The 25,390-nt window shown below is 58.4% G+C and overlaps 1 protein-coding gene across 2 annotated transcripts in view; it reads left to right on the top strand.

Moving 5' to 3' along the window:
* EDRF1 (erythroid differentiation regulatory factor 1) overlaps nucleotides 1–25,390 on the top strand; it is a 44,565-nt gene that overhangs the window by 4,483 nt on the left and 14,692 nt on the right. Inside the window, exons 2-15 of one of the 2 annotated variants that reach the window (XM_007523846.3) lie at nucleotides 6,334–6,521; nucleotides 8,258–8,324; nucleotides 8,770–8,895; nucleotides 10,165–10,289; nucleotides 10,507–10,663; nucleotides 15,026–15,127; nucleotides 15,386–15,507; nucleotides 16,343–16,454; nucleotides 19,285–19,432; nucleotides 19,508–19,616; nucleotides 20,410–20,521; nucleotides 21,481–21,756; nucleotides 24,208–24,279; nucleotides 24,567–24,717. In XM_007523846.3, coding sequence (XP_007523908.1) covers nucleotides 6,334–6,521; nucleotides 8,258–8,324; nucleotides 8,770–8,895; nucleotides 10,165–10,289; nucleotides 10,507–10,663; nucleotides 15,026–15,127; nucleotides 15,386–15,507; nucleotides 16,343–16,454; nucleotides 19,285–19,432; nucleotides 19,508–19,616; nucleotides 20,410–20,521; nucleotides 21,481–21,756; nucleotides 24,208–24,279; nucleotides 24,567–24,717 — 1,867 coding nt within the window. The remainder of the gene's footprint in view (nucleotides 1–6,333; nucleotides 6,522–8,257; nucleotides 8,325–8,769; nucleotides 8,896–10,164; nucleotides 10,290–10,506; nucleotides 10,664–15,025; nucleotides 15,128–15,385; nucleotides 15,508–16,342; nucleotides 16,455–19,284; nucleotides 19,433–19,507; nucleotides 19,617–20,409; nucleotides 20,522–21,480; nucleotides 21,757–24,207; nucleotides 24,280–24,566; nucleotides 24,718–25,390) is intronic. The other variant, XM_060171095.1, reaches the window with a different exon arrangement.

Genomic DNA, 25,390 nt, shown 5'->3' with positions numbered 1-25,390 from the left:
TAGACCCTGCACCCGCCACCCAGAGACCCTGCACCCGCCACCCAGAGACCCTGCACCCGCCACGCATAGACCCTGCACCCGCCACCCATAGACCCTGCACCCGCCACCCAGAGACCCTGCACCCGCCACCCATAGACCCTGCACCCGCCACCCAGAGACCCTGCACCCGCCACGCATAGACCCTGCACCCGCCACCCAGAGACCCTGCACCCGCCACGCATAGACCCTGCACCCGCCACCCAGAGACCCTGCACCCGCCACGCATAGACCCTGCACCCTCCACCCAGAGACCCTGCACCCGCCACCCGGAGACCCTGCACCCTCCCCTCATAGACCCTGCACCCTCCCCCCGGAGACCCTGCACCCTCCACCCATAGACCCTGCACCCTCCCCCCGAGACCCTGCACCCGCCACCCGGAGACCCTGCACCCACCACGCATAGACCCTGCACCCGCCACGCATAGACCCTGCACCCGCCACCCGGAGACCCTGCACCCGCCACCCGGAGACCCTGCACCCTCCACCCAGAGACCCTGCACCCGCCACCCAGAGACCCTGCACCCGCCACCCAGAGACCCTGCACCCGCCACGCATAGACCCTGCACCCGCCACCCAGAGACCCTGCACCCGCCACCCAGAGACCCTGCACCCGCCACGCATAGACCCTGCACCCGCCACGCATAGAACCTGCACCCGCCACCCAGAGACCCTGCACCCGCCACCCAGAGACCCTGCACCCGCCACGCATAGACCCTGCACCCGCCACGCATAGACCCTGCACCCGCCACCCAGAGACCCTGCACCCGCCACCCAGAGACCCTGCACCCGCCACGCATAGACCCTGCACCCGCCACCCATAGACCCTGCACCCGCCACCCAGAGACCCTGCACCCGCCACCCAGAGACCCTGCACCCGCCACCCAGAGACCCTGCACCCGCCACCCAGAGACCCTGCACCCGCCACCCAGAGACCCTGCACCCGCCACCCAGAGACCCTGCACCCGCCACGCATAGAACCTGCACCCGCCACCCAGAGACCCTGCACCCGCCACCCAGAGACCCTGCACCCGCCACCCAGAGACCCTGCACCCGCCACCCAGAGACCCTGCACCCGCCACCCAGAGACCCTGCACCCGCCACGCATAGACCCTGCACCCGCCACGCATAGACCCTGCACCCGCCACCCAGAGACCCTGCACCCGCCACGCATAGACCCTGCACCCGCCACCCAAGACCCTGCACCCGCCACGCATAGACCCTGCACCCGCCACCCAGAGACCCTGCACCCGCCACCCAGAGACCCTGCACCCGCCACCCAGAGACCCTGCACCCGCCACGCATAGACCCTGCACCCGCCACCCAGAGACCCTGCACCCGCCACCCAGAGACCCTGCACCCGCCACCCAGAGACCCTGCACCCGCCACCCAGAGACCCTGCACCCGCCACCCAGAGACCCTGCACCCGCCACCCAGAGACCCTGCACCCGCCACCCAGAGACCCTGCACCCGCCACCCAGAGACCCTGCACCCGCCACCCAGAGACCCTGCACCCGCCACGCATAGACCCTGCACCCGCCACCCAGAGACCCTGCACCCTCCACCCAGAGACCCTGCACCCGCCACCCAGAGACCCTGCACCCGCCACCCAGAGACCCTGCACCCGCCGCCCATAGACCCTGCACCCGCCACCCGGAGACCCTGCACCCGCCACGCATAGACCCTGCACCCGCCACCCAGAGACCCTGCACCCTCCACCCGGAGACCCTGCACCCTCCACCCATAGACCCTGCACCCGCCACGTATAGACCCTGCACCCGCCACCCAGAGACCCTGCACCCTCCCCCCGGAGACCCTGCACCCGCCGCCCAGAGACCCTGCACCCGCCACCCAGAGACCCTGCACCCGCCACGCATAGACCCTGCACCCTCCACCCAGAGACCCTGCACCCGCCACCCAGAGACCCTGCACCCGCCACGCATAGACCCTGCACCCGCCACCCAGAGACCCTGCACCCTCCACCCAGAGACCCTGCACCCGCCACCCGGAGACCCTGCACCCTCCCTCATAGACCCTGCACCCTCCCCCCGGAGACCCTGCACCCTCCACCCATAGACCCTGCACCCTCCCCCGAGACCCTGCACCCGCCACCCGGAGACCCTGCACCCACCACGCATAGACCCTGCACCCGCCACGCATAGACCCTGCACCCGCCACCCGGAGACCCTGCACCCGCCACCCAGAGACCCTGCACCCGCCACGCATAGACCCTGCACCCGCCACCCAGAGACCCTGCACCCGCCACCCAGAGACCCTGCACCCGCCACCCAGAGACCCTGCACCCGCCACGCATAGACCCTGCACCCGCCACCCGTAGACCCTGCACCCGCCACCCAGAGACCCTGCACCCGCCACCCAGAGACCCTGCACCCGCCACCCATAGACCCTGCACCCGCCACCCATAGACCCTGCACCCGCCACCCAGAGACCCTGCACCCGCCACCCAGAGACCCTGCACCCGCCACCCAGAGACCCTGCACCCGCCACCCATAGACCCTGCACCCGCCACCCATAGACCCTGCACCCGCCACCCAGAGACCCTGCACCCGCCACCCAGAGACCCTGCACCCGCCACCCAGAGACCCTGCACCCGCCACGCATAGACCCTGCACCCGCCACCCAGAGACCCTGCACCCGCCACGCATAGACCCTGCACCCGCCACCCAGAGACCCTGCACCCTCCACCCAGAGACCCTGCACCCGCCACCCGGAGACCCTGCACCCTCCCCTCATAGACCCTGCACCCTCCCCCCGGAGACCCTGCACCCTCCACCCATAGACCCTGCACCCTCCCCCCGAGACCCTGCACCCGCCACCCGGAGACCCTGCACCCACCACGCATAGACCCTGCACCCGCCACGCATAGACCCTGCACCCGCCACCCGGAGACCCTGCACCCGCCACCCGGAGACCCTGCACCCGCCACCCAGAGACCCTGCACCCGCCACCCAGAGACCCTGCACCCGCCACCCAGAGACCCTGCACCCGCCACGCATAGACCCTGCACCCGCCACGCATAGAACCTGCACCCGCCACCCAGAGACCCTGCACCCGCCACCCAGAGACCCTGCACCCGCCACGCATAGACCCTGCACCCGCCACCCATAGACCCTGCACCCGCCACCCAGAGACCCTGCACCCGCCACCCAGAGACCCTGCACCCGCCACGCATAGACCCTGCACCCGCCACCCATAGACCCTGCACCCGCCACCCATAGACCCTGCACCCGCCACCCAGAGACCCTGCACCCGCCACCCAGAGACCCTGCACCCGCCACGCATAGACCCTGCACCCGCCACCCAGAGACCCTGCACCCGCCACCCAGAGACCCTGCACCCGCCACGCATAGACCCTGCACCCGCCACGCATAGACCCTGCACCCGCCACCCAGAGACCCTGCACCCGCCACGCATAGACCCTGCACCCGCCACCCAGAGACCCTGCACCCGCCACCCAGAGACCCTGCACCCGCCACCCAGAGACCCTGCACCCGCCACCCAGAGACCCTGCACCCGCCACCCAGAGACCCTGCACCCGCCACGCATAGACCCTGCACCCGCCACGCATAGACCCTGCACCCGCCACCCAGAGACCCTGCACCCGCCACGCATAGACCCTGCACCCGCCACCCAGAGACCCTGCACCCGCCACGCATAGACCCTGCACCCGCCACCCAGAGACCCTGCACCCGCCACCCAGAGACCCTGCACCCGCCACGCATAGACCCTGCACCCTCCACCCAGAGACCCTGCACCCGCCACCCGGAGACCCTGCACCCTCCCCTCATAGACCCTGCACCCTCCCCCCGGAGACCCTGCACCCTCCACCCATAGACCCTGCACCCTCCCCCCGAGACCCTGCACCCGCCACCCGGAGACCCTGCACCCACCACGCATAGACCCTGCACCCGCCACGCATAGACCCTGCACCCGCCACCCGGAGACCCTGCACCCGCCACCCGGAGACCCTGCACCCGCCACCCGGAGACCCTGCACCCGCCACCCAGAGACCCTGCACCCGCCACCCAGAGACCCTGCACCCGCCACCCAGAGACCCTGCACCCGCCACCCAGAGACCCTGCACCCGCCACCCAGAGACCCTGCACCCGCCACCCAGAGACCCTGCACCCGCCGCCCAGAGACCCTGCACCCGCCGCCCGGAGACCCTGCACCCGCCACCCGGAGACCCTGCACCCTCCACCCGGAGACCCTGCACCCGCCACCCATAGACCCTGCACCCGCCACCCAGAGACCCTGCACCCGCCACCCAGAGACCCTGCACCCGCCACGCATAGACCCTGCACCCGCCACCCAGAGACCCTGCACCCGCCGCCCATAGACCCTGCACCCGCCACCCGGAGACCCTGCACCCGCCACCCGGAGACCCTGCACCCTCCACCCATAGACCCTGCACCCGCCACCCATAGACCCTGCACCCGCCACCCAGAGACCCTGCACCCGCCACCCAGAGACCCTGCACCCGCCACCCAGAGACCCTGCACCCGCCACCCAGAGACCCTGCACCCGCCACGCATAGACCCTGCACCCGCCACGCATAGACCCTGCACCCGCCGCCCAGAGACCCTGCACCCGCCACCCGGAGACCCTGCACCCGCCACCCGGAGACCCTGCACCCTCCACCCATAGACCCTGCACCCGCCACCCAGAGACCCTGCACCCTCCACCCAGAGACCCTGCACCCGCCGCCCAGAGACCCTGCACCCGCCGCCCGGAGACCCTGCACCCGCCACCCCGGAGACCCTGCACCCGCCACGCATAGACCCTGCACCCGCCACCCAGAGACCCTGCACCCTCCACCCGGAGACCCTGCACCCTCCACCCATAGACCCTGCACCCGCCACGTATAGACCCTGCACCCGCCACCCAGAGACCCTGCACCCTCCACCCATAGACCCTGCACCCGCCACCCAGAGACCCTGCACCCTCCCCCCGGAGACCCTGCACCCGCTGCCCAGAGACCCTGCACCCGCCACCCAGAGACCCTGCACCCGCCACGCATAGACCCTGCACCCTCCACCCAGAGACCCTGCACCCGCCACCCAGAGACCCTGCACCCTCCACCCGGAGACCCTGCACCCTCCACCCATAGACCCTGCACCCGCCATGTATAGACCCTGCACCCGCCACCCAGAGACCCTGCACCCTCCACCCATAGACCCTGCACCCGCCACCCAGAGACCCTGCACCCTCCCCCCGGAGACCCTGCACCCGCTGCCCAGAGACCCTGCACCCTCCCCCCATAGACCCTGCACCCGCCACCCAGAGACCCTGCACCCGCCGCCCATAGACCCTGCACCCTCCCCTCATAGACCCTGCACCCTCCCCTCATAGACCCTGCACCCTCCCCCCGGAGACCCTGCACCCTCCACCCATAGACCCTGCACCCTCCACCCATAGACCCTGCACCCTCCCCCCGAGACCCTGCACCCGCCACTCGGAGACCCTGCACCCGCCACCCATAGACCCTGCACCCTCCCCCCGGAGACCCTGCACCCTCCCCCCGGAGACCCTGCACCCGCCACCCATAGACCCTGCACCCTCCCCCCGCAGACCCTGCACCCGCCACCCTTGCTCATGGCGTTACTTCTCGCCTCCTGCAGGGCTCAGCCGAAACCACAGCAGGTGTTGGGGTCTGGGCTCAGCTCTCGGGGGTGGGGTGGGTGAAACAGCAATGGCGGTGCTGGAGATGTGTGAGCTCCCCTGGACTCGTGGGAGGATCCCTCAAACACGACCAGAGAGTAGGCCCCCCCCCATGACGCCCCTTGGACACGGGGAGCGGGGGCCCACGGGGCCGTTGGTGTGGCGAGCCTCCTACACGACAGACGCTGTCCGTGACTTAAAGAAACGTAACGCTCTTTACTTACTGGGTAGAGACAGCCAGCAATCAAGGTTGGGGGAGAGGGGCAGAGAGACCCCTGCAGCCCTGCTTCAGCGCTCGTGAAACTTCCCCCAGCAGGTGGGGACGGGACTCGAACCCGGGTCCTTGCTACTGACCCGTGCGCCCAGCCAGGTGCGCCACCACCCGGCCCCGCTTTACGGTCTCGTCCGTGAAGGCTAAACCAGCGCGGGGGGCTTCAGGCGGCGCAGCCCCTGCCTCCGGATCGGGGTTCTTGGCGCACACCCCGGCGTCTGCCCGCTCGGCCTCTGCGCGGTGGGGGTCTCCCCTGGACGCCGCCGCCCGGGCTCCTTCCCGGGGCCGGGGGCTCTGGGCCGGGGTCGCTGAGCAGGTGTCCATGTCCGCGTCCGCGTCCGCAGGGCTCGGCGGTGAAGAGCCGCGCCGTGGTCAAGTACTCGTCCGCACCCCCGCGGGCCGCCTTCGCGCGCCTGGAGGAGAAGACCGACCTGAAGCTGCCGCCCGCCAACTGGCTGCGCGAGAGCGCCAAGCTGGGCCCCGCGGGGACCACCGTCCTGGGCAACAGCAAGAGGAGCAAGCCCTTCTCCAGGTGAGCGGCCGGCCGGCGGGCTTCGGGGACCCCCGACCTCCCGTGGGGGAGACGGACGACGGTGACATTCGGCCCAATCCCGCGTGGCCCCACCCGGCTGCGGGGGCCTCTCTCTCCCGCCCCTGGCCCGAGCGTCCGTCTGTCACTCCGGTGGGGCTGCTGCTTGGCTCGTGGGCACCTTTCAGGCTTCTGGAAGCCGGGTGTGCGGATAGCCTGGGGGCCCTGCCAGCACCCGTTCTGCCCGAAAGTGTTTCAGCGACTGGTGTGGGCCGCGTGGCCCGAGAAACGCTTAGAGAGAGCTGGCCCGCGGGCTGTGCGGGGCGGACCCAGTTGAGAGCATGTTGCCAGCGCAGGACCCGGGCGTGAGCCCCCACCCCTGCTTCCAGTGGGGGAAGCAGGCCTGCAGCTGTGTCTGTGCTTCTGGGTCTCCCCTGCCCCGCCAGTGTCTCTCTGTCCCAGCAGGTACAAGGAGAGGGAGATGGCCACCAGGAGTGGCGACTTTGTTGTGCAGGGACCAAGCCCCAGCGATGACCCCGGTGGCAAAAAAGAAAAAAACGACATAATGACACAGGAAGCTCCGGCCTGCTGGGTGCCCTGGGTTTGGGCTCCGGCAGGTGGCTTGCGGCTGAAGGCGAAGCCGCGACCCATGGTGTGCGGGAAGTCTGGTTTCTCCTGGTGGCTGAGCCCGAACTATTCCCGCGAGCTAGTTTGGGAATTACTCTAGCGCGTCAGAGAGTTAGTTCCATTTGGAAAATGTTCGTGTCGTGTTGGTATGTGAGCAAAAAGCTGGGGGTAGCCGAATACCTTAATTTCCGAGAGACTTGGTAAACGACAATGTGGGCGCTGTCGGGTGAGTGACACTGCGGCTGTGCCGACCGCGTGCCCACGTGCCCATCGTTTGATTTGCAGACAGCACTGCAGGGTAGCTGCTCTTGACTTACTTCCGTGAGAGACCAAACAAAGCCCCGTGCAGCTGGCGCTTAGAGACGCCGGGTCCCCTGAGCGCACCGCCGGTCGGCAGGCAGGCTTTGCGGTGAGGCGGCCAGCCCTCCTTAAGGAGTGGGACCTGGGGCGGCAGCTGCTTCCAGGTGCAGGGAGTCTCCCGGCTGAGTGGGCTCAGGTGCAGAGTTCCGGGGACTGAACTCCAGCGGATGTTCCTGTTTCTCTTTTCTTCTGTCGCTTCTTCACTGGGTAGAGATAGTAAGAAATCGAGAGGGAAGGGGAGGACAGAGAGGAGGAGAGACAGACTCCTGCAGCCCTGTTTCAGCACTTGGGAAGCTTTCCCACTGCAGGTGGGGCCTGGGGCACTCGAACCCCCCGGGTCCTTGCGCACTCTAACATGTGCGCTCAACCAGGTGCGCCACCACCCGGCCCGTTTCTGTTTTTCTTAATCTCCCAATTTAAAAAGAGCAACAGTAGCTTGAACTGACTTTATCCCTAGCGGAGAGTTTAAGGCCTGTGGTTACAAAAAAAAAAACTGTGCTCGTCCTGACCGTCTGCTCATTGCTTCGAATCACGATCAACTCGCGTGTCAGATCTCGGAATCACTGGCTTTTGCTGGGCCTCTCCGGAGGGGTCTGGTCAGCTTTCCCAGGCCAGCTGGCTGGTCTCGGAGGCCTCAGCAGCTAGGAAGTGTGTCCGGGGCCGGGGGCTGGGGCGGGGGCGCAGTGACAGACAGACCGCCCGCACATATCGGTCTGCGTGTGGCCTTGAACCCGTGGCCTGTTTCCTCTCAGCTTCGGGATGGCGTACGACTTCATCGACTCGGTGGGCAACGACGTGGACGTCGTCTCCGACTCAGAGGTGGGTCTCCGAGTTCCAGAGGGACGGGAGGGGGGGGGATGGGGCCTCTGCCTCGCTGGGTTCTGTAGTCTCGTGGCACCGGCGAGGAGCCGCGGGGAGCTGGTCGAGACGCTTGGGGCCGGTCTGTAAAATCTTTCCGGTCGGGAATCGGCTGTGACCGGTCGCTGGCTGACCATCGGTGTGCTGCACGCCGAGCAGACGGGGCGGCCCACACGTCGGGGCTCTAGGGCACTCTGCCCCGGGAGAAGGCGCTTCCGACTGGCGGCTCTGGGGCGGCTCCTGGCGAGTGAGGCGCTGGTTCTGGTTCCGGTTCTGGTTCTGGAGGTCGGGTCTGCTGTGCCTGCTGGCAGCTCCCGGAGGGTGCAGCCAGGGTAGCCGCACAGTCACGCGTCTGCCCCGTAAACGCGAAAGGCTCTAAACTGCTTTCCCCGCTTGTGTCGCGAAGAACATAAAGAAGCTGCTGAAGATTCCCTACAGCAAGTCACACGTGAGCATGGCCGTGCACCGCGTAGGGCGGACGCTGCTGCTGGACGAGCTGGACATTCAGGAGCTGTTCATGCGGTCGTCCCAGGTGAGGCCCGCGCCTTCGAGGAGGGCTGGGCTTGGGGCTGGGCGGGGCAGAGCAGAGCAGAACCCAATCGGGGACTCCAGTCCAGCCCGAGAATGGAGAGGTCTCCCTACACGTATTTTGTTTAAAGCTTCAGTGAAGACGTGGAAAATAGAACAGAGACACTTGTTGCATTAAACCAGCGTAGTCAGGGTTCACGCCCAGAAAAGGAGAAAGCAGGCAGGGGAGATAGCAATACGGCTGTACAAAGAGACGCGTGCCTGAGGCTTTGTGGTCGCAGGATCGGGCCCCAGAGCGCCTTCACCCAGAGCTGAACTGAGCGGTGCTCCGTTTGGGGGGGGGGGGGACAGTGAGTAAAGTGTGAATGATCTGAACGTGGAGCGACTTGTTGAGATGTCAGACACATCCAGAGACATCTCCGTGAATGTGTGGCCGTTTGAGGATGCGGTTCTCTTACACTTCACGCTGGCCAGTGCCCATCCCTCACCAGTCTGAGGACCGGCGTGTCTGTCAGATACAGTACAAAGCTGCGCTGTCTCGAGGCTTAGTCTCTTTCCTGCTTTTACCTGGGCTGCTTGTAGACTAGTTGCAAACATGTCACGCCGCTGCCGGGCCACCGGCTGCGGATGCCACACTCACACTCCTCCTTCCAGGATCATGCACGCACACGTGCACGCACGCACTCTGTCAGTGTGCACACGAGGTTTGTCCCAGGCACTAATGAATATGCTAAAGAGATGAGTAAGCCTGAGTAAGGGAGAGGGAAAGATGAAGCTGTCCTAAACGGAGTGCTAGAAATTAAATCTGGAGGGAGTTGGGCGGTGGCGCAGCGGGTTAAGCACATGTGGCACAAAGCGCAAGGACTGGCGTAAGGATCCCGGTTCGAGCCCCCGGCTCCCCACCTGCAGGGGAGTCGCTTCCCAGGCGGTGAGGCAGGTCTGCAGGTGTCTGTCTTTCTCTCCCCCCCTCTGTCTTCCCTTCCTCTCCATTTGTTACTGTCCTATCCAACAACGACAACAACATCAATAATAACTACAACAATAAAACAACAAGGGCAACAAAAGGAATAAATAAATTAAAAAGTAACTACAACAACAACTAAAAAACAAGGGCAACAGAAGGGAATAGATGTTTTTAAAAATGGAATCTGGAAAGATAAGTGTTTGTTCTGAGTATGTTCATAAAATATAATCGATAGGGTATTTTCTGTCTAAAAAATAATAAGTAAATAATTTTTGATGTCTGTGTTTGCTGATTTCTTATGTTGGTTAGACGGGTGATTGGACGTGGCTGAAAGAGTTTTATCAGAGACTCATTGACCAGAAGTGGCAGAGGAAGAAAAAGAGCAAGGAACACTGGTACCAGAAGGCCATCCTTTCCAAGTTCTTGTATTACAGGTACTTGACTTCATGCTTGTGTTGAAATTCTGACCTAAAATGTAATTTGAAGCAGTGAAAAGGGAAATTCGTCACTGCGGTATTGTTGGCGTTTGCTAGGTTCCGCTTTACTAAGACCCGTGCTTGCTCACAGCACCCGATTTGAGAAGCCAGTAGACAGGTCGGGTGCAGCTGACTGACAGTAACAGCACCACGTTCTTATTTCTGACTTGGGCAGCATCAATGGTGACGCGGCTGCACAGCCGGTCCCATCAGCCTCGGAGCAGCAGGAAGCGTCCGGTTCGGATCAGACAAACGATTCTGAAGGGGCTTCCTGGCCTGCCCCGTTTGAAATGCCCACCTCAGTCTCTGAAGACCCCAGTGCTTCCAGTCAGGTTAGTACGTGGGTGCAGACTCAGTAAGCTCATAGAGAGACACCCTTGTTCCTTGATCATCTCAGTGATCGTTCTTGATCTTTAATAAAATGAGTGACAGGAATAAAAAAACATCTTTTAGTTTCTCAAAGTAGAGGCTGGGAAATAGCATAATGGTTATAGAAAAGACTTTCAGCCTTGAGGCGCCAAAGATCCTTGGTTCAATCCCTCACACCACCATCAACCTGAGCTGAGCAGTGCTCTGGTTAAAAGAAAGATGTCAGACAAAATGTACAAGATGTTATGAATGACTCGAACACATGCTTGATTAATTAGTGGTCAAACAGTTGAAAATCCGTTAACATTTAAAATAGATTACCAATATCATCAGCTCCTTCAAGTCACAGGAGCGCTAGAGACCGCAGTCATATGGGAAGCTTCCTATACAGAGCAAGTGCTTACCGGTCACCGAAATCCGCAGTCCCGTCTGTAATTGAAATATTGGCCTTCTCGTGCTCTCGACAGTGGTTCAGTGGTTTGCGAGGAATGAGGACTCGCATGTGTGAAGTCCTGGATTGGATGGCTAGCACCGCACTGCTGGAGCGGTACTCTGTCTCACGCTAATAACAGATAGAGTCCTCCCACCCATTTAAGTACGGTCCTGTGGCTTGACACTGCTGTCACTAGGCTACCACTCGAGCCCAGTTAGTTTTCTCTTTCTGTGACGGAGACACAGGCGCGTGTGCCCCGCCATCCCTGAAGGTGCGCGCCTGGGTGTGCTCTACCCACTGAGCTACCTCCCTGCCTCGCAATAAGTCTTGGCGCTTTTTCAAATCAGCTTGAGAATCACTGCCTTGATGAGACAGTTTTCAGCTCCTGGGTGTGTGTTTGTGTATTTTCCCAGACACTCAGCTTGGTTTACGGTGGTGTATAGGTGGACCCTCAAGTTTGAGAATCTGTTTGCCTAGCCGTTATGCTGTCTGCCCTGCCCTTCGAAATCACTCATTGATAAAGTAACCTGGGAGTCGGGCGGGGGCACTTCGGGTTAAGCGCATGTGGCGCGAAGTGCAAGGACCGGCATAAGGATCCCGGTTTGAGCCCCCGGTTCCCCACCTGCAAGGGAGTCGCTTCACAGATGATGAAGCCGGTCTGCAGGTGTCTATCTTTCTCTCCCTCTCTCTGTCTTCCTCTCCTCGTTAATTTCTCTCTGTCCTATCCAACAACGACATCAATAATAACTACAACAACAATAAAAAGATAAGGGTAACAAAAGGGAAAATAAATTTAAAATAACAGTAATAACAAAATAACCTTCTTACCTTCCCTCTTAGTATGCCAGGTCCCGTATAGTAACTCTGAGATTTCTGGATGAGTGGGGGAGACAGCATGATGGTCTTGCAAAGAGCTTTCATACCAGAAGACTAGAAGTCCTGGGTTCAGTGCCCCCGTATCACCACAAGCCAGAGCTGAGCAGTGTTTCGGTAAAAATATGCTCTGGCTGAAATTCCTGAGACTTAACCCTGCAGGAATGTGACAGGAGTTGGTTGTTTGTCCTTCCAGGGGACTGGGCCCTGGGGGTGGCTCAGTAAACAGTGTGGTAGGCCCTAGATTGAGCCCTGACACTGTGGATGCCAGATTTGGTGTTTGATCTCAGTAGCTTTTTCTCAGTCAGAAAAATAGCTAAACCTTTTAAAAGCACTGATAAAAACTTGAAATGAGGCAGGGATAGACAGCATAACGGTTCTGCAAATAGATGCTCGTGCCTGAGGCTGCAGTGTCCCAGGGTCAATCCTCTGCACCACCATAAACCAGAGCTGAGCAGTGAGTGCTCTGGGGAAGAAATAAAAAAAAAAAAAAAAAAAAAAAAACTTGAAATGCATACATATATAAAGAGAGAAAGGGGTCGGAGGGTAGATGGCATAATGGTTGTGCAAATGACCTGTCATGCCTGAGGCTCCAGAGTCCCGGCTTCAGTCCCCTGCACCACCTTAAGCCAGAGCTGGGGGGGGGTGGGGGGGGGCTGGCTTTGGTAAACAAATAAACAAAAAATAGAGGAAGAGTGAATGTGTTATCTTTTGGTTCTTTTTCGCTTATTTTTATCTTTATTGTGACTGACAGAGAGTAAATTAACCCTAGCTGTGATCTGTGCGTGCCTTGTTTTCAGAAAAAAATCTGTTGCCAAACCCACAAAAGATAAACTAAGGCCTTTCACCTGCGAACTCGTTTCTCTCGCTGTGTTCTCTCACCAGTCAGCCATATCCGCCCCAAGCAGATAGGTTTAGCCTGGCTTTGGTTTCAGCAGGTTTGTAGAGTCCTCCTCAGACTACATGATAAATCTACGCGTTTAGCGGTGCTGGGGAGGCGGATACATGCCAGTCCACGGAATGGTCACGTTAGGAAGGGACTTAGCGTGCTGGGGGGGTGGATACATGCCAGCCCACGGAATGGTCACGTTAGGAAGGGACCTAGCGCGCCGGGTGCTTTGAAGGTCCCGTGTTACGACTTGGGTAACGGCCACATGGGTGACTGGCTTTGTGGTTAGTTATTACCCTCGGTCTGCTTTATGCACTTGCCCGTGCGTGGCCCTCATACTGGGAAAACCGTTACGCTCTCTCCCCCCACCCCTCCCTGCCCTTCTGAGAACCGCTGTTTCTGTAGGGCTGGGGGTTTGCTTCTGTTGTGCCGACCTGTTCCTCTTCCACCTGAATGAAGCTGTGAATATCTGTCTTTCCCTCTGACCGGCTCCCCTTAGCATTACAGCAGCCCTCAGGTCCGCCTGTTGTAGCAAATGGCTGCACAGAAAAGCCTTTCAGAGAATAGCTGTTGTAACGTGAGACCAAGTAAATTTTGGCAGATTCATTTCTGTTTACCAGTTACTACCTAGTGAATTTTTTTTCTAAACTGAAACTGCCGGTTTGGGTGCTGTGTTAAGTGATAATAGTTTTCATGGGGGGTCTGTTCTGACGTGCAGCCAAGCCTTTATTGAGAACATCCCAACTGAGGACCCTGACTTCCATGTAGTCGAGCAAGTTTCTGGCAGCTTTGATTTTTGGAGTTGGGAGTTGGTCCGAGAGTTGTGGCTTACTGATAAGCTGACTTTTGGAGTTGGGATGTAGGTTGATCATTTGTCTGTGTGAACAGATAATACAGCGGAAATCTTGGACTTCTGTTAGGAGTCCTTAGGGAGAAGACAGAGCGTAGCGAGAGCCTGCAACTTGTGGCCATGACCATGTACTTTACAGACAGGCGTCAGCACACAGAGGGAGAAGACAGGACTGTGGGCAGGCTTCGGGCAGCACGCGCAGCGGGCCCGCACCTTAGCAGCCGTGGGCCCGCACCTTAGCAGCCGTGCGCCCGCCGGTGTGCCAGGACGCTGGGCACTTGGGAGAGGGGGCGGGGTCGTGGAGTAAGCAGTACACACGTGTGCAAGCCCATCCCTGGGGTCTGTTGAGGGTCCTGACGTCCTGGCATCAAAGCCATGCTTCTAATAAATGTCCCAGTCATTGTTCCCCACCCGTCAGGCTCCCTTGCTGAGCCTGTGTCAGGTGAACGCCACACGTCACGGTTGGCTAGCTTGAGAGCAGCGGGCTGTGCTGAGTGAGGTGAAGCGGACTTGCCTGCAGCCTCTCCGAGAGGCTGGTGCCGGGTACTTGGCGTGGTTCCTCTCCTAAGGCCAGCCTGGCGGGCGAGCACTGTTTCTCACCCCTGACCGGCCAGGTGGTCACTGGCTGTTGAGGGACTCTGGGGTCCTGTGGATCACACTTAGAAATGCGCGACTAGGGAGCCGGGCCGTAGCGCAGCGGGTTAAGCGCAAGTGGCACAAAGCGCAAGGACCCGGTTCGAGGTCTGCAGGTGTCTGTCCTTCTCTTCTCTCCCCCTCTCTCTCTGTCTTCCCCTCCTCTCTCCATTTCTCTCTGTCCTATCCAACGACGACGACGACAGTAATAACTACAGCAATAAAACAACAAGGGCAACAGAAGCGAATAAATAAACATTAGAAGAAGAAGAAGAGAAATGTGCGGCGAGCCCCGCTTCTGCCGACTGGTTTCGCAATAACAGAGCGCGGCTGGGGTTTCTGGGCGCTTTGATTGAGCTATGGGGTGGACCAAGAGCAGTAAAATTCTCCTGGGGGCGGGAGCACAGAGGAAAAACTTGGAAGGTTTCAGGAAGAAAAAAAAAAATCTCACGGCACGTTCATTTGTGTAAAATCCAGACGTGAGAGATTTTTATCGTAGCCGGCAACATTCGAACCTGAAGGCGCCCAGTGGTGAGAGTGAAAGATTTGTATGTGCGGCAGTTGGCGGGGCCCCGCAAAATAGAAGCCGGGCCGCCCGACAGCTGGCGGCAGCAGAGTCACGCAGCCTTTCCTTGCACTTTCCACAGGGAGGTGCGCCTCTTGAACCCTCTTACCTAGTGGGGCACGTGGCCTCCGCACCCAGAGAACAAACCCTGACTACTTTATTCAGTGACGGGGAGAACAGTCAGGTAGGCCTCCCTCCGCGGGGTCCAGTCGAGGCCCCGTCTGCAGCCCGCCTTCCCCGCCGAGAGCTGGTCTCGGCTGCAGTCCGAGCGGGGCGAGCCTCTTGACCCCGGACGCCACTCTAGACGCCTGTCGCCGCAAGCGGGAGCTTGGTCTTCCCCGTCTTTGCCCTTCCCGCTGTCTCTGGAGTGTGGCGGGGAGGAGGGCGATGGAGCTCCCGCTCACTGCATGAGAATCTTTGCTCTTTCCTCCTAAATCAAAAGGGCCTTAAAAACGACTTTGTTCGGAACATTCTCTGGACGTTCGAAGACATACACATGTTAGTGGGCTCCAACATGCCCATCTTCGGAGGCGGCCGGTACCCGGCAGTCAGCTTGCGGCTCAGGTAAGCCCACGCCCGCCGCCCCCGCCCCCCGCCCCCTGCCCGCCTGGCCGCCTTGTCCCTTTCCTTTGGTCTGTGTGCGATCGGCATCCGCTGCGGCCAGTGGCCTTTTCCCCTTTGCATTTTTTTTTTTTTTCTTTTTAGAGACAAGTCGAGAGAGGGCTGCACACTGCTTGCCTACTCGGAAAGCTTCCCTGCAGTTGGGTTGGGGGCTTGGAGCTGGGTTTTTGTGCTTGGCAGCGTGTGCGCTCTACCTGCTGTCCCTCTCCCCTGCTGCCCCCCCCCCCCCCCCCCGTCTGCTTTCACTTACCTCTGAGCAGTTGCCGCCTTTCTCGGCGGTTTTTTCCTTCTTCACCTACCAGTTGAAAAAGCTACAGTAAAAAATAAAGCAGCTGTTAGCAGCTGCAGACTCTGGCCTGGTCTCCTCTGGCCATTGCCGGGATGCGGCCTGGGAGGCTGTGGTGAGGTGTCCTTAGCAGAAAAGCCAGCTCGCTAGCTTATTGACTCGTTGGGGGCAATGCCTTGATGCTCCAAGTATGTTTATTCTGTACGTCCTGCCCTGGGCATCGCCGTGCGTGGCAGTTGGCCTTTCGGCTCAGATTGGTGAGGGGCCCGCAGCAAGCTGACTGGACATGCTTCCTTCTTTTGAGACACGGGGAACCACTCAGAATCCAACTTTCTCGCCACCGAGCTCCTATACCTCTCATCAGAGAAGGAAGCATGTCTGCATTCCCCATCTGGGGAGAAAAGAGTGAAATGTTTCCATTGGGAACTGAGTCTCAGGTGACCCATCGTGGAAATCTTGATCCAGAATCTTGATCTAGGAATCTTGTTTCAGGGATAACAACAAGCCAATAAACGTGCTCACTGGGATCGACTATTGGTTGGACAACCTGATCTGCAACGTCCCAGAGCTTGTGATGTGCTTTCATGTAAACGGAATTGTGCAGGTAAGACCCGGCCTGGCTTGCCAGTGGCCTCTCAGTGCCAAGTCGGTGTGGGCTGGCTGGAGGTTTCAGGGCCGTGTTTAAAGTATGTTTTACTAGAGAGGATGTCTGTGTGTAAACTGAGTTGCAAGCGTTTCCACATTAGGATTTGGTGACCCCAAAATTCTAGACGATGCAGGAGTGTGATTGTACAGGTTATCTGTAAGATCAGAAATAAAATAAAGCCTGCGTGTGTAGTCGTAGGACCTTTATAACAGAGAAATACTTCTATAGCCAAGGGTATTTATCGAGGCCTCCACTGCTACTTTAAATGTTGGAGGGGAGGGAGTCGGGCAGTAGCGCAGCGGGTTAAGTGCAAGTGGCTCGAAGCACAGGGAACGACATAAGGATCCCGGTTTGAGCCCCCGGCTCCCCACCTGCAGGGGAGTCGCTTCACAGGCGGTGAAGCAGGTCTGCAGGTGTCTGTCTTTCAATCCCCCTCTGTCTTCCCTTCCTCTCTCCATTTCTCTCTGTCCTATCCAGCAACGACAACATCGATAGCAGTGATAACCATAACAATAAAACAAAGGCAACAAAAGGGAATAAATATTAAGAAAAAATTATTTTGAAAAATTGTTGGAGGGGAAACAAACTGGTCTCAGCTCAGAAAGACATCATCTGAGAGAGAATTACAGCGAGCAGAGCAGGACGCTGACTGGGGACGGTGTGGCAGTGGGTAGTGTGGACTCGGGCATGAGATGTGAGGTCCTGGATTCGGTCCCCAGCATCACTGTATGCCAGGCCAGGTTATGCTCTGCTTCTCCTTCCTTTCCTCCTCCTCTGCTCACAAATATTAGAAGAATAGGAGGATCGAACTAATTATTACAGTGTGGTGCACCCAGAGTCCACGGGACCAGACAAGGCCAAGATTCAGTCTCCTCTGGCCTGAAAGAAAGCCCTCCTGGATAAGCATAGTCTTCTTGGGTCTTGAATGCTGCCTCAGGTGCCAAAGAATGAGGATACATCAGAAGCCAGAAGGCTTGATGGTTAGTCCCGCTCGGGAACGCGGATGGGTGTAGCAGAATAGCAGAGGGCTGGGAAAGTCACGATCAAAGAGAGAAAGCTTGGTTGTTGAGCTCTAAGGAGTCTGAACTAGGTGCAGTCTGGTGATCTGGAATCAACTCGCGCGTCTGAGAAGCGATACTGTGTTGGAACATTCACGTGGAGACTGCGTAGGACAGACGGGGGGCTCGGTGGGAAGGCTGGGTGCTGCCGGCTTTTAGCAGGATGTAGGGAAAATAACAGCCCCGGGAGTTGACGCTGACAAGAGCAGCCAGCATTTACTGTGTGCTGTAAATGTAAGTCCTGTATCTGGTCTTAGGCTGTGACTCCTTCTGCTAGACAGGGAAACGGGGGGCCAGTATTTGAACTTGTGTCTGACACAGGCTGTGCTTTTGGCCGTTATTTCAAACCTAATAAATCGCAGTCTGCATCCGAATCTCTAGTGGCCCGCTGTGAAATGCATTTGCTGGGGCCTTAGGAATGTCAGCATCTGTGGGAGCGGAGTCTGTCAAGAGGAGAAAGCTTTCCAGACGGTCCTGATTTCCCCCCTTGATTGAGAACCGCTGCGATACCATCTTCCTAAACTGCAAGGTCTGATGAAAGCCGCGTTAGAGGTGGGTCCAGTGGGACCTGAGCCTCCGGGCCGGAGTGGCGGCACTAGATGCCGCCTGAGAGAGACGTGGATCTCTTTAGTGTGGGCGTGTTCAGCTGGAGGAAAGCGTGAAATGCCCCAGTGAGTATTTTGAAGCTGCGGGTATTAAAGAAATGATGCTTGAGAAATGCATAGAGCCGTCGGTCACCTGCATGGACACGGCGGGCTCTCACACTTGGCTTCCGCTCACGGTGAAGAGGGAGAGGGCATTCGGAAAGAAGCAGAGGAGTGCAGCAGGACATCTCGAAAAGGAATTGGAAGGAAAAGCAGTGCTGGCTTTGTGGGCTTGAGTGGACCACAGAGCGAGATGAGAAGTCAGCCTTAGAAACCACGACTGGGGATGGGAGTCGGGCGGTGGCGCAGCGGGTTAGGCGCACGTGGCGCAAAGCGCAAGGACCGGCGTAAGGATCCCGGTTCGAACCCCGGCTCCCCACCTGCAGGGGAGTCGCTTCCCAGGCGGTGAAGCAGGTCTGCAGGTGTCTGCCTTTCTCTCCTCCTGTCTTCCCCTCCTCTCTCCATTTCTCTCTGTCCTATCCAACAACAGCAGCAGCAAGAACAATAACAAGGGCAACAAAAGGGAATAAATAAATATTAAAGAGAAACCATGATTGGTCTTAGTTGCCAGTTAATTTGGACTTTCTGGCCTTAGGGTGCTTTTTTTTTTTTTTTAAATATTCCCTTTTGTTGCCCTTGTTTTTTTTATTTTTTTATTTTGCTGTTACTGGTGCTAAATCTGTCACCGAAAGCCTCGTGATCTTCCTTCTTGACTTACCCCGTGATATAAACAAGTGGCGTTGCTGACAGGGCTGCGTCAGGCCCCTCTGGACTGTAGGGATAGTGAAAAGATTGAACACGTGCTGTCCAGAAAGGTCCTAGTTAGAGGACTTACGTCTTTGGTCGCTGGTGGTACAGCCAGGCCTCTTGCGTGCACACTGCCACGTGGCCCCGGCTACTTGATTTGGAGGGGGAGAGACCACAGCCTGACACATCCTCCCCAGGGGTGGAAATGAGGGTTTGAATCTGGGTCACACGGGACGAGGCACCCGCCCTGCCCACCGAGCGGTCTCTGACCCCAGTCGGCCTTAAGCAGCAAGTGTGCTGCGGGGCTCTCTTCTCAGCGGCCTGCCATTTGTTTTGCAGAAGTATGAAATGATAAAAACAGAAGAGATTCCCAACTTGGAAAACTCTAATTTTTCTACGAAAGTCATAAAAGATATTGCACAGAATATCTTGTCATTTCTGAAGTCTAATTGTACCAAAGAAGGGCATACCTACTGGCTGTTTAAAGGTAATCGCTCTCGGAGCCCGCGGTGCCTGTCGCCAGCAGCTTCTGGGACGTGACGCGTACCTCTGTGTCTTGCAGCGAGTGGCAGTGACATCGTGAAGCTATACGATCTCACCACGCTGTGCGAGGAGACCGAAGACAAGTACCAGAACCCGTTCACGATGCCGGTGGCTGTTCTGCTGTACAAGTGAGTGCGGCGAGGCTGAGGCGGAGAAGCGGCCTTCTTGAACGTCCCGCCAAGCTGCCTGAGCAGGAGTAGATGCCTTGCAAGTTTTCATGGTTTAAAAACCGTGCGTGGGACCAAAACGAGCTGGAGGGAGGTGACCGACACAGTGCCGGCCGGAAGGGCAGGGGAGCACGCCTGGGGCCAGTGCACGGTTACCATGCGCGAGGACCCGGGTCCCAGCCCCCATCTGCAGGGGCAGGGTTCAAGAGACGTGAAGTAGTGCTGCGGCTGTCTCCTATTTTCACATGCATAAAGATATTCTCCCTTTTGTTGCCCTTGTTTTTAATTGTTGTAGTTATTGTTGTTGTTATTGATGTCGTCGTTGTTCGATAGGACAGAGAGAGATGGAGAGAGGAAGACGGGGAGAGAGAGACACCTGCAGACCTGCTTCACCACCTGTGGTGGGGAGCCCGGGGCTCGAACCGGGATCCTTATGCCGTTCCTTGTGCTTCGAGCCACTTGCGCTTAACCCGCTGCGCTACCGCCCGACTCCCAAGCTGTCTCTCTTACATCTCTCTCCTCTCCCCTCTCAGCTGCTTTCTAGCCTATCAAAAAAGGCGGCTGCCAGGAGCAGTATTTGTCTGGTAGGCACTGAGCCCCAGCGAGAACCCTGGTGGCGATTGAAATTTTTTTTTAAAAAAAAAAGAAGAGTGTGTCCAGACTTGAGTCTTGCAGGGACTGCTGAATGGGGAGCATGCTTTAATTCTGCATGTTTTAATTCTGAATTTCTTTATTGTTTTGGTTTTGCTTTTAGAGTTGCTTGCAACGTGATGATGAAGAAGAACCAAAACAAGAAGCACTATGGGACTGTCAGAACGCTGCTGCTCAACTGCGTCAAGCTGCTAGACAAGAGCAGGCACCCTCAGGTGAGGCTCTCGCTCGGCCAGCCCCCAGAGCAGACGAATCCTCGCTGGGCAGAGGCCGCAAATCCTAGTCGCTCGTCGCTGTGACCACCAACTGTACATGGCCATTGAGCACTTCAAATGGACCCAGCCTGAACGGGGATGTATGGACTACACAGTGAGATATTTTGTTAAGCACGATCACAAGTCCAGTGAGAGCAGCTGTGCGGTGTAGACGTGAGAGAAGCTCGTGACGCGCCTCACTGGATTTTCCTCCTGTAGAGCGCGTGCAATTAAGAGCTGGAGTGATGTTCTGTCTGCTTTGCATTTATTTACTTGGTCGCTATTAGGAAGTGGAAAACTATCCTCCAGTGCCTTTTAAAAAACGTCTGTGAACAAGAATAGCACCCGGGCACATGCAAAGCCAGGGGGTTCGCACCCCGTAAAGCCTCCAGGTCATGCCCTAGTAATCGTGGATGTTAACTTGTCTGCGTGAAAGTAAGGGAGCTGTGATCCGGTGATTGTCTGCTTGAGGGTTAATACTGGTTACTTACAAAGGTCACCATATTACTAACTTGAAAAAAGATTCTGGCTTCTTAGCTGGCTTGGTGTGAAATCTCAGTTAGGACATCCTGCACATGCAAACTTTTGTTTCTAGTGGAATACTCTTTCTTAAGGGAAGGACCTAGGAAGTAACTAGGTTGGGCTGGGGAGACGGTGTATGGTAGTGCCCCAGCCCCAGCGCCCCCGTGATGCAGAGCTGGCAGCGCTCCGGCAGAGCAGGAAGTGTGCCTCCCCATAAGGGCTTGGAGCGCACGTCTAGACCTTGGTTACTTGGCGGCGCGCGCGTCTGCCGCATGATGCTGCTTGGAGCGAGTGACCGTTTTACATGACCCCTGAAGCTGGGTAAGAGTTGCTGCCTGTCCAGAGTGCCCGGCTTTTACGACAGCCACTTACATCAGTGTTGGTTTGTTCTCCTTCAGATTATCGCTTCAGCAAATTACATGCTTTCGGAACTTTTTCAATTGGACGAACCTAAGAAAGAAGAAAGCGCAGAGTCGCCTTTGAATGAGAATTCTGACGAGAGCTACAGCGAGGAGGAGGAGGAGGGGGAGGAGGAGGAGGCGCCAGACAGTGACGAGAACGGGCCCTACTGCGCCAGTGCTGGCCCCTCGGGTGACAGCAGAGCTGTCGCCATCATCGAGTCTGTCGGGGAACTATCGGTTCCAGAAAAGTACAAGTCCATCCATCAGATCAGAGTAAGCACTTTGACCTGTGTATTAAGGTGTATCAGTAGAGGGCGGGGTAGGTGGCATCGCGGTTCTGCCAAGAGCTTCCCGTGCCTGAGACTCCAAAGCCCCGGGTTCAGTCCTCCACAGCGCCACAAGTCAGGGCTGAGCAGTGCCCTGGTTTAAAAGGAAAAAAAAAAAAACAAAAAAACTTAATAACAGCCTCTTACAAGGTGGATTCCTTCAGTCGATCCTTTGTAACAGGGTCTGAGGAGAGTGTCAGCTCGGTAAATCCCAGACTCCGCTGGTCCGCCCAGGTCAGCTGACCCTCGAGCATCCCTCTGGAGAGCAGCACGAGCTCCGCCCGCCGTGGCGATTTTCCCGTGGGGTCTTTCCAGACACCACCTAGACCAGCAGGGAGCAGGGGCGGCCCGCTGATGGCTGGTGGTTGTGGCGAGGTCTGGTGTACCAGCCCTGTGCCGCATGCAGCCCAGCGCTTAACTCAGTGCCACAGCCGTGCCAGCTACCGGGTGGGCGCGTCTCTGCCCTGGTCAGGCCCGGCCCGGCAGCCCTCACAGCCCCTCGCCCTTTAGAGCTCTCTTGGCATGGGCTCCGCTGACTGCCCCGCCGTTACTCTTTCTTTCTTTTTTAAGGTGTATTTTCTTTATTTTCACTGAAGGGTACAGAGGAGGAGAAGCTACAGATAAAGACAAGAGCCCTGCTCAGCTCTGGCTGGTGGGGGTGCTGGGGATTGAACCTGGGAGCTCAGAGCCTCGGACTTAGAAGTCATCTGCACGAACCTTAGGCTGTCGTTTTTCTTGGCGGCATCTATTCAGTTTTCTGTACTATGACTGCCTCGGTCTGCCTCCCGTCGTTAGATCTAAGCCTGACTAGGGCGACTTCTGCCTCGGCTGGCCTAAATGCAGCCACGTGTTACCAGAAAGCCTCCTGACTTGAGCTCTGAGTCAGACTCTCAGATGGAAACTGTCAGAGTGGATTGTTGAAGCTGCTCTCCTGTCCCCAGATAACATTGCTTATTTTCCTAACCTCCTTCACTTTTTCCTGATTTATCTCAGCCATCTTACTGTTCTGTCTCCCACACTCATCCAGATCGAGGCCATTGGTTGTGCGTGTGCTCAGACATACCTTCCCTTTCTTGTGTTTGGTTTTTTAACTTTGTTTCTAAGCCTCAAGTCTTAAACTGAAATGCCACCTCCTCCACGAGACCTTCCCTGACTGCACTAGCTAACGGGTGCTGGCTGTTCCCTCCCTCGTGGAGACAGTGATCATAGATGAGGTCCTTGCATCTCCTCTCACTACGCCGTGAGCAGTGCCCTGGTTTCTTAAAGAAAAAACTTAGTAACGGCCTCCTGAACAGTCTAGAGGTCTAGACACACTTCGGTCTGCTGTGTCTAGGACTCCAGAGAAAAAAGTCGGCATCCACTTGAATTTCAGGGCGCTGTGAGGGTCAGTCTCCTGGTGGGGTGAGATGTCTTTCTGATGATGCACAAAGTCGTGACCGCAGAAGTTCGTGTTAAGTGCTGCGCGGTCGGTTAGCTGATAACTGACCGTGTCCGTGGCTTCCAGCGGCGTCCCAATACCTGGAGTGCAGCGCCCAGGCGTAGCTCGGGCTCCCGGAGCCCGCAGCTCCAGGCCCCGCTCCGGATGCGGGAAGCACATGGAGGGGGCCATTCGTGCCTCTGCGCTCTCCCTGCCGCCCTGTTTCTCCGTCCCTAAAATGTAGAAGACGGAGAACGGGCACTTGGGTGGTGCCACCCACGGCTGCTCGGCCCGCACTGCGCGGGGGCCGTAGTGGTGGGTGCGGGTGCGGGTGCGGTGGTGCTCGCAGAAACGGCTCTCTGGTCTCCACGCGGGCGGGCGGGGCGGCCCTTGCCTTGTCCCGGACACGGTCCTCACATCGTGCGTGTTTGCCACCTCCTGTGAAGTGAGCGCAGTGGCTCCAGCCCCACGGGCCTCAGCAGGACCACATGCCGGGCAGCACTTAGGCCGCTTCAGCGTGGAAAGCGAGGCCGCCCCGGGTGCTTGTTAACTCGGTGCTGGGTCAATGGCATCGTGTCGCCAAGTGCCAGAGCTGACTAGGAGTCGAGCGGACCTGTTAGATCGTATTCATTTACCTACAGCTTACCGCTTCCAGGCCAGGGAGAGAGCACAAGAAGCAGACTTAAATGCCTGAGGTTGAAGTCCCAGGTTCAGTCCCCAGCACCGCCACTCAGTAGCTTCACGTCCTTGTTGTAACAGAACCGTGTTACGCCATGAAGCACCTAGCGCTTCCACGGCAGAACTCGTGTGAGGTGCTCTCTCTGTTGCTGGTGTCAGCTCGGACTGCGTGAAAACACGGGGTCCCCGCCCGTGAGGGCAGACGCCACTGACTGTGAGGCCTTCGCGGCTGCCAGGTGGGAGCAAGCCGCGGCGGCGTCTGTCCGTCGGGCGGCCTGCGCTGACGCCGTGTTCTGTCCCCAGCCGAACTGTGCGTTCCCCGTTTGCCACGACACCGAAGAGCGCTGTCGGCTCGTGCTCAGCTACGTCCTGGAGGTGAGTTCCGGGGAGGGGGGAGGGGACGTGGCGCGTCTGGGGGCTGTGTCCTCGGGGCAGACGGCTGGCGCCCTGGGAGCGCCCTGTGCTGCTCGCGCCTTCCGCGTGCGAGTGGAATCTGCTTTTCGCTCTGCCGGGTTCTTTCAGTGTCTGTCAGGGCCTTCTGAAGTTTGTCTTCAAAATACACTCTCAGTGTCCCGCTGGTGGCTCAGATGTCAGTGTTGCCTGGAGGCCTTCAGTTCTGTGCGTAGTTACGGTCAGTCGGTCTGTCTGTCTGTCTCCTTAAGGGTTTAAAGTCGGTGGATAGCAGCATTAAAAAAGAAAGCGACCTTCCTGCAGCTGACCCCAACACCCCGATCCCCTTGAAATATGAAGATGAGTCCACAAGAGGGGGCCCTGAGGGTCTGGAGAAGCAGATGGCCCTGTTTTTGGACAAAAGTGAGTTGGATCGATGTGCCGATGCGGCCTTTCTGGCAGAGTAAGAACTGCTCCTGGAGGTGGTCCGGGACTCTGGAGCATGAGGTCCTGAGTTCAATCCCCGGCAGCACATGGAGCAGAGTGATGTCTGGTTCTTTCTCTCTCTCTCTCACCTATCCCTCTCGTTAATAAATAAAATATTTTTTAAAAAGAACAGCAAAGGAGTGCTCCTGGAGCACAGTAGGTCGGCTTAGCGGTGAAGGCAGCCCCTAGAAGGACTTCAGAGGACGGGCATGGTGTGTTGGGGAGGAGGGCAGATACCCTTCCCTGGAAATAGACACCAGCAGGGTGACTCAGTCCCCTTTGTAGTGTCTAGGAAGAACTGGTTTCTCCCCTTCCCCTTCCCCACTGTGAGGGCTAATGCCTGCAGCCTGATACAGTTAGTTCCCCAAGACTTGGGGCTTCGGTCAGAGAAGCGTGCCGAAAAGCAGACTTGGGAGACGGGCCGCCCAGCTTTGAGGAGTGGCCTTTCTGGGACAAGGTGCTTCACACCTTCTGGGTCTGTCCGCCTTCTCCAGCGGGAGGTGGTTAAGTGTCTGCTCCAGAGAGTTAGACTCCCCCCCAAGGCTGGTGCATGGCCCGGAGCGAGAGGAAGATGCCAGCCGTGAGTTAGCCATGGCCTTGACCCAGAAAG

The sequence above is a fragment of the Erinaceus europaeus genome, chromosome 14, assembly GCF_950295315.1.
Source record: "Erinaceus europaeus chromosome 14, mEriEur2.1, whole genome shotgun sequence".
Classification (NCBI taxonomy): domain Eukaryota; kingdom Metazoa; phylum Chordata; class Mammalia; order Eulipotyphla; family Erinaceidae; genus Erinaceus; species Erinaceus europaeus.
The sequence above is the reverse complement of the archived record's forward strand: the minus strand, read 5'-3'. Positions and strand labels throughout refer to the sequence as shown.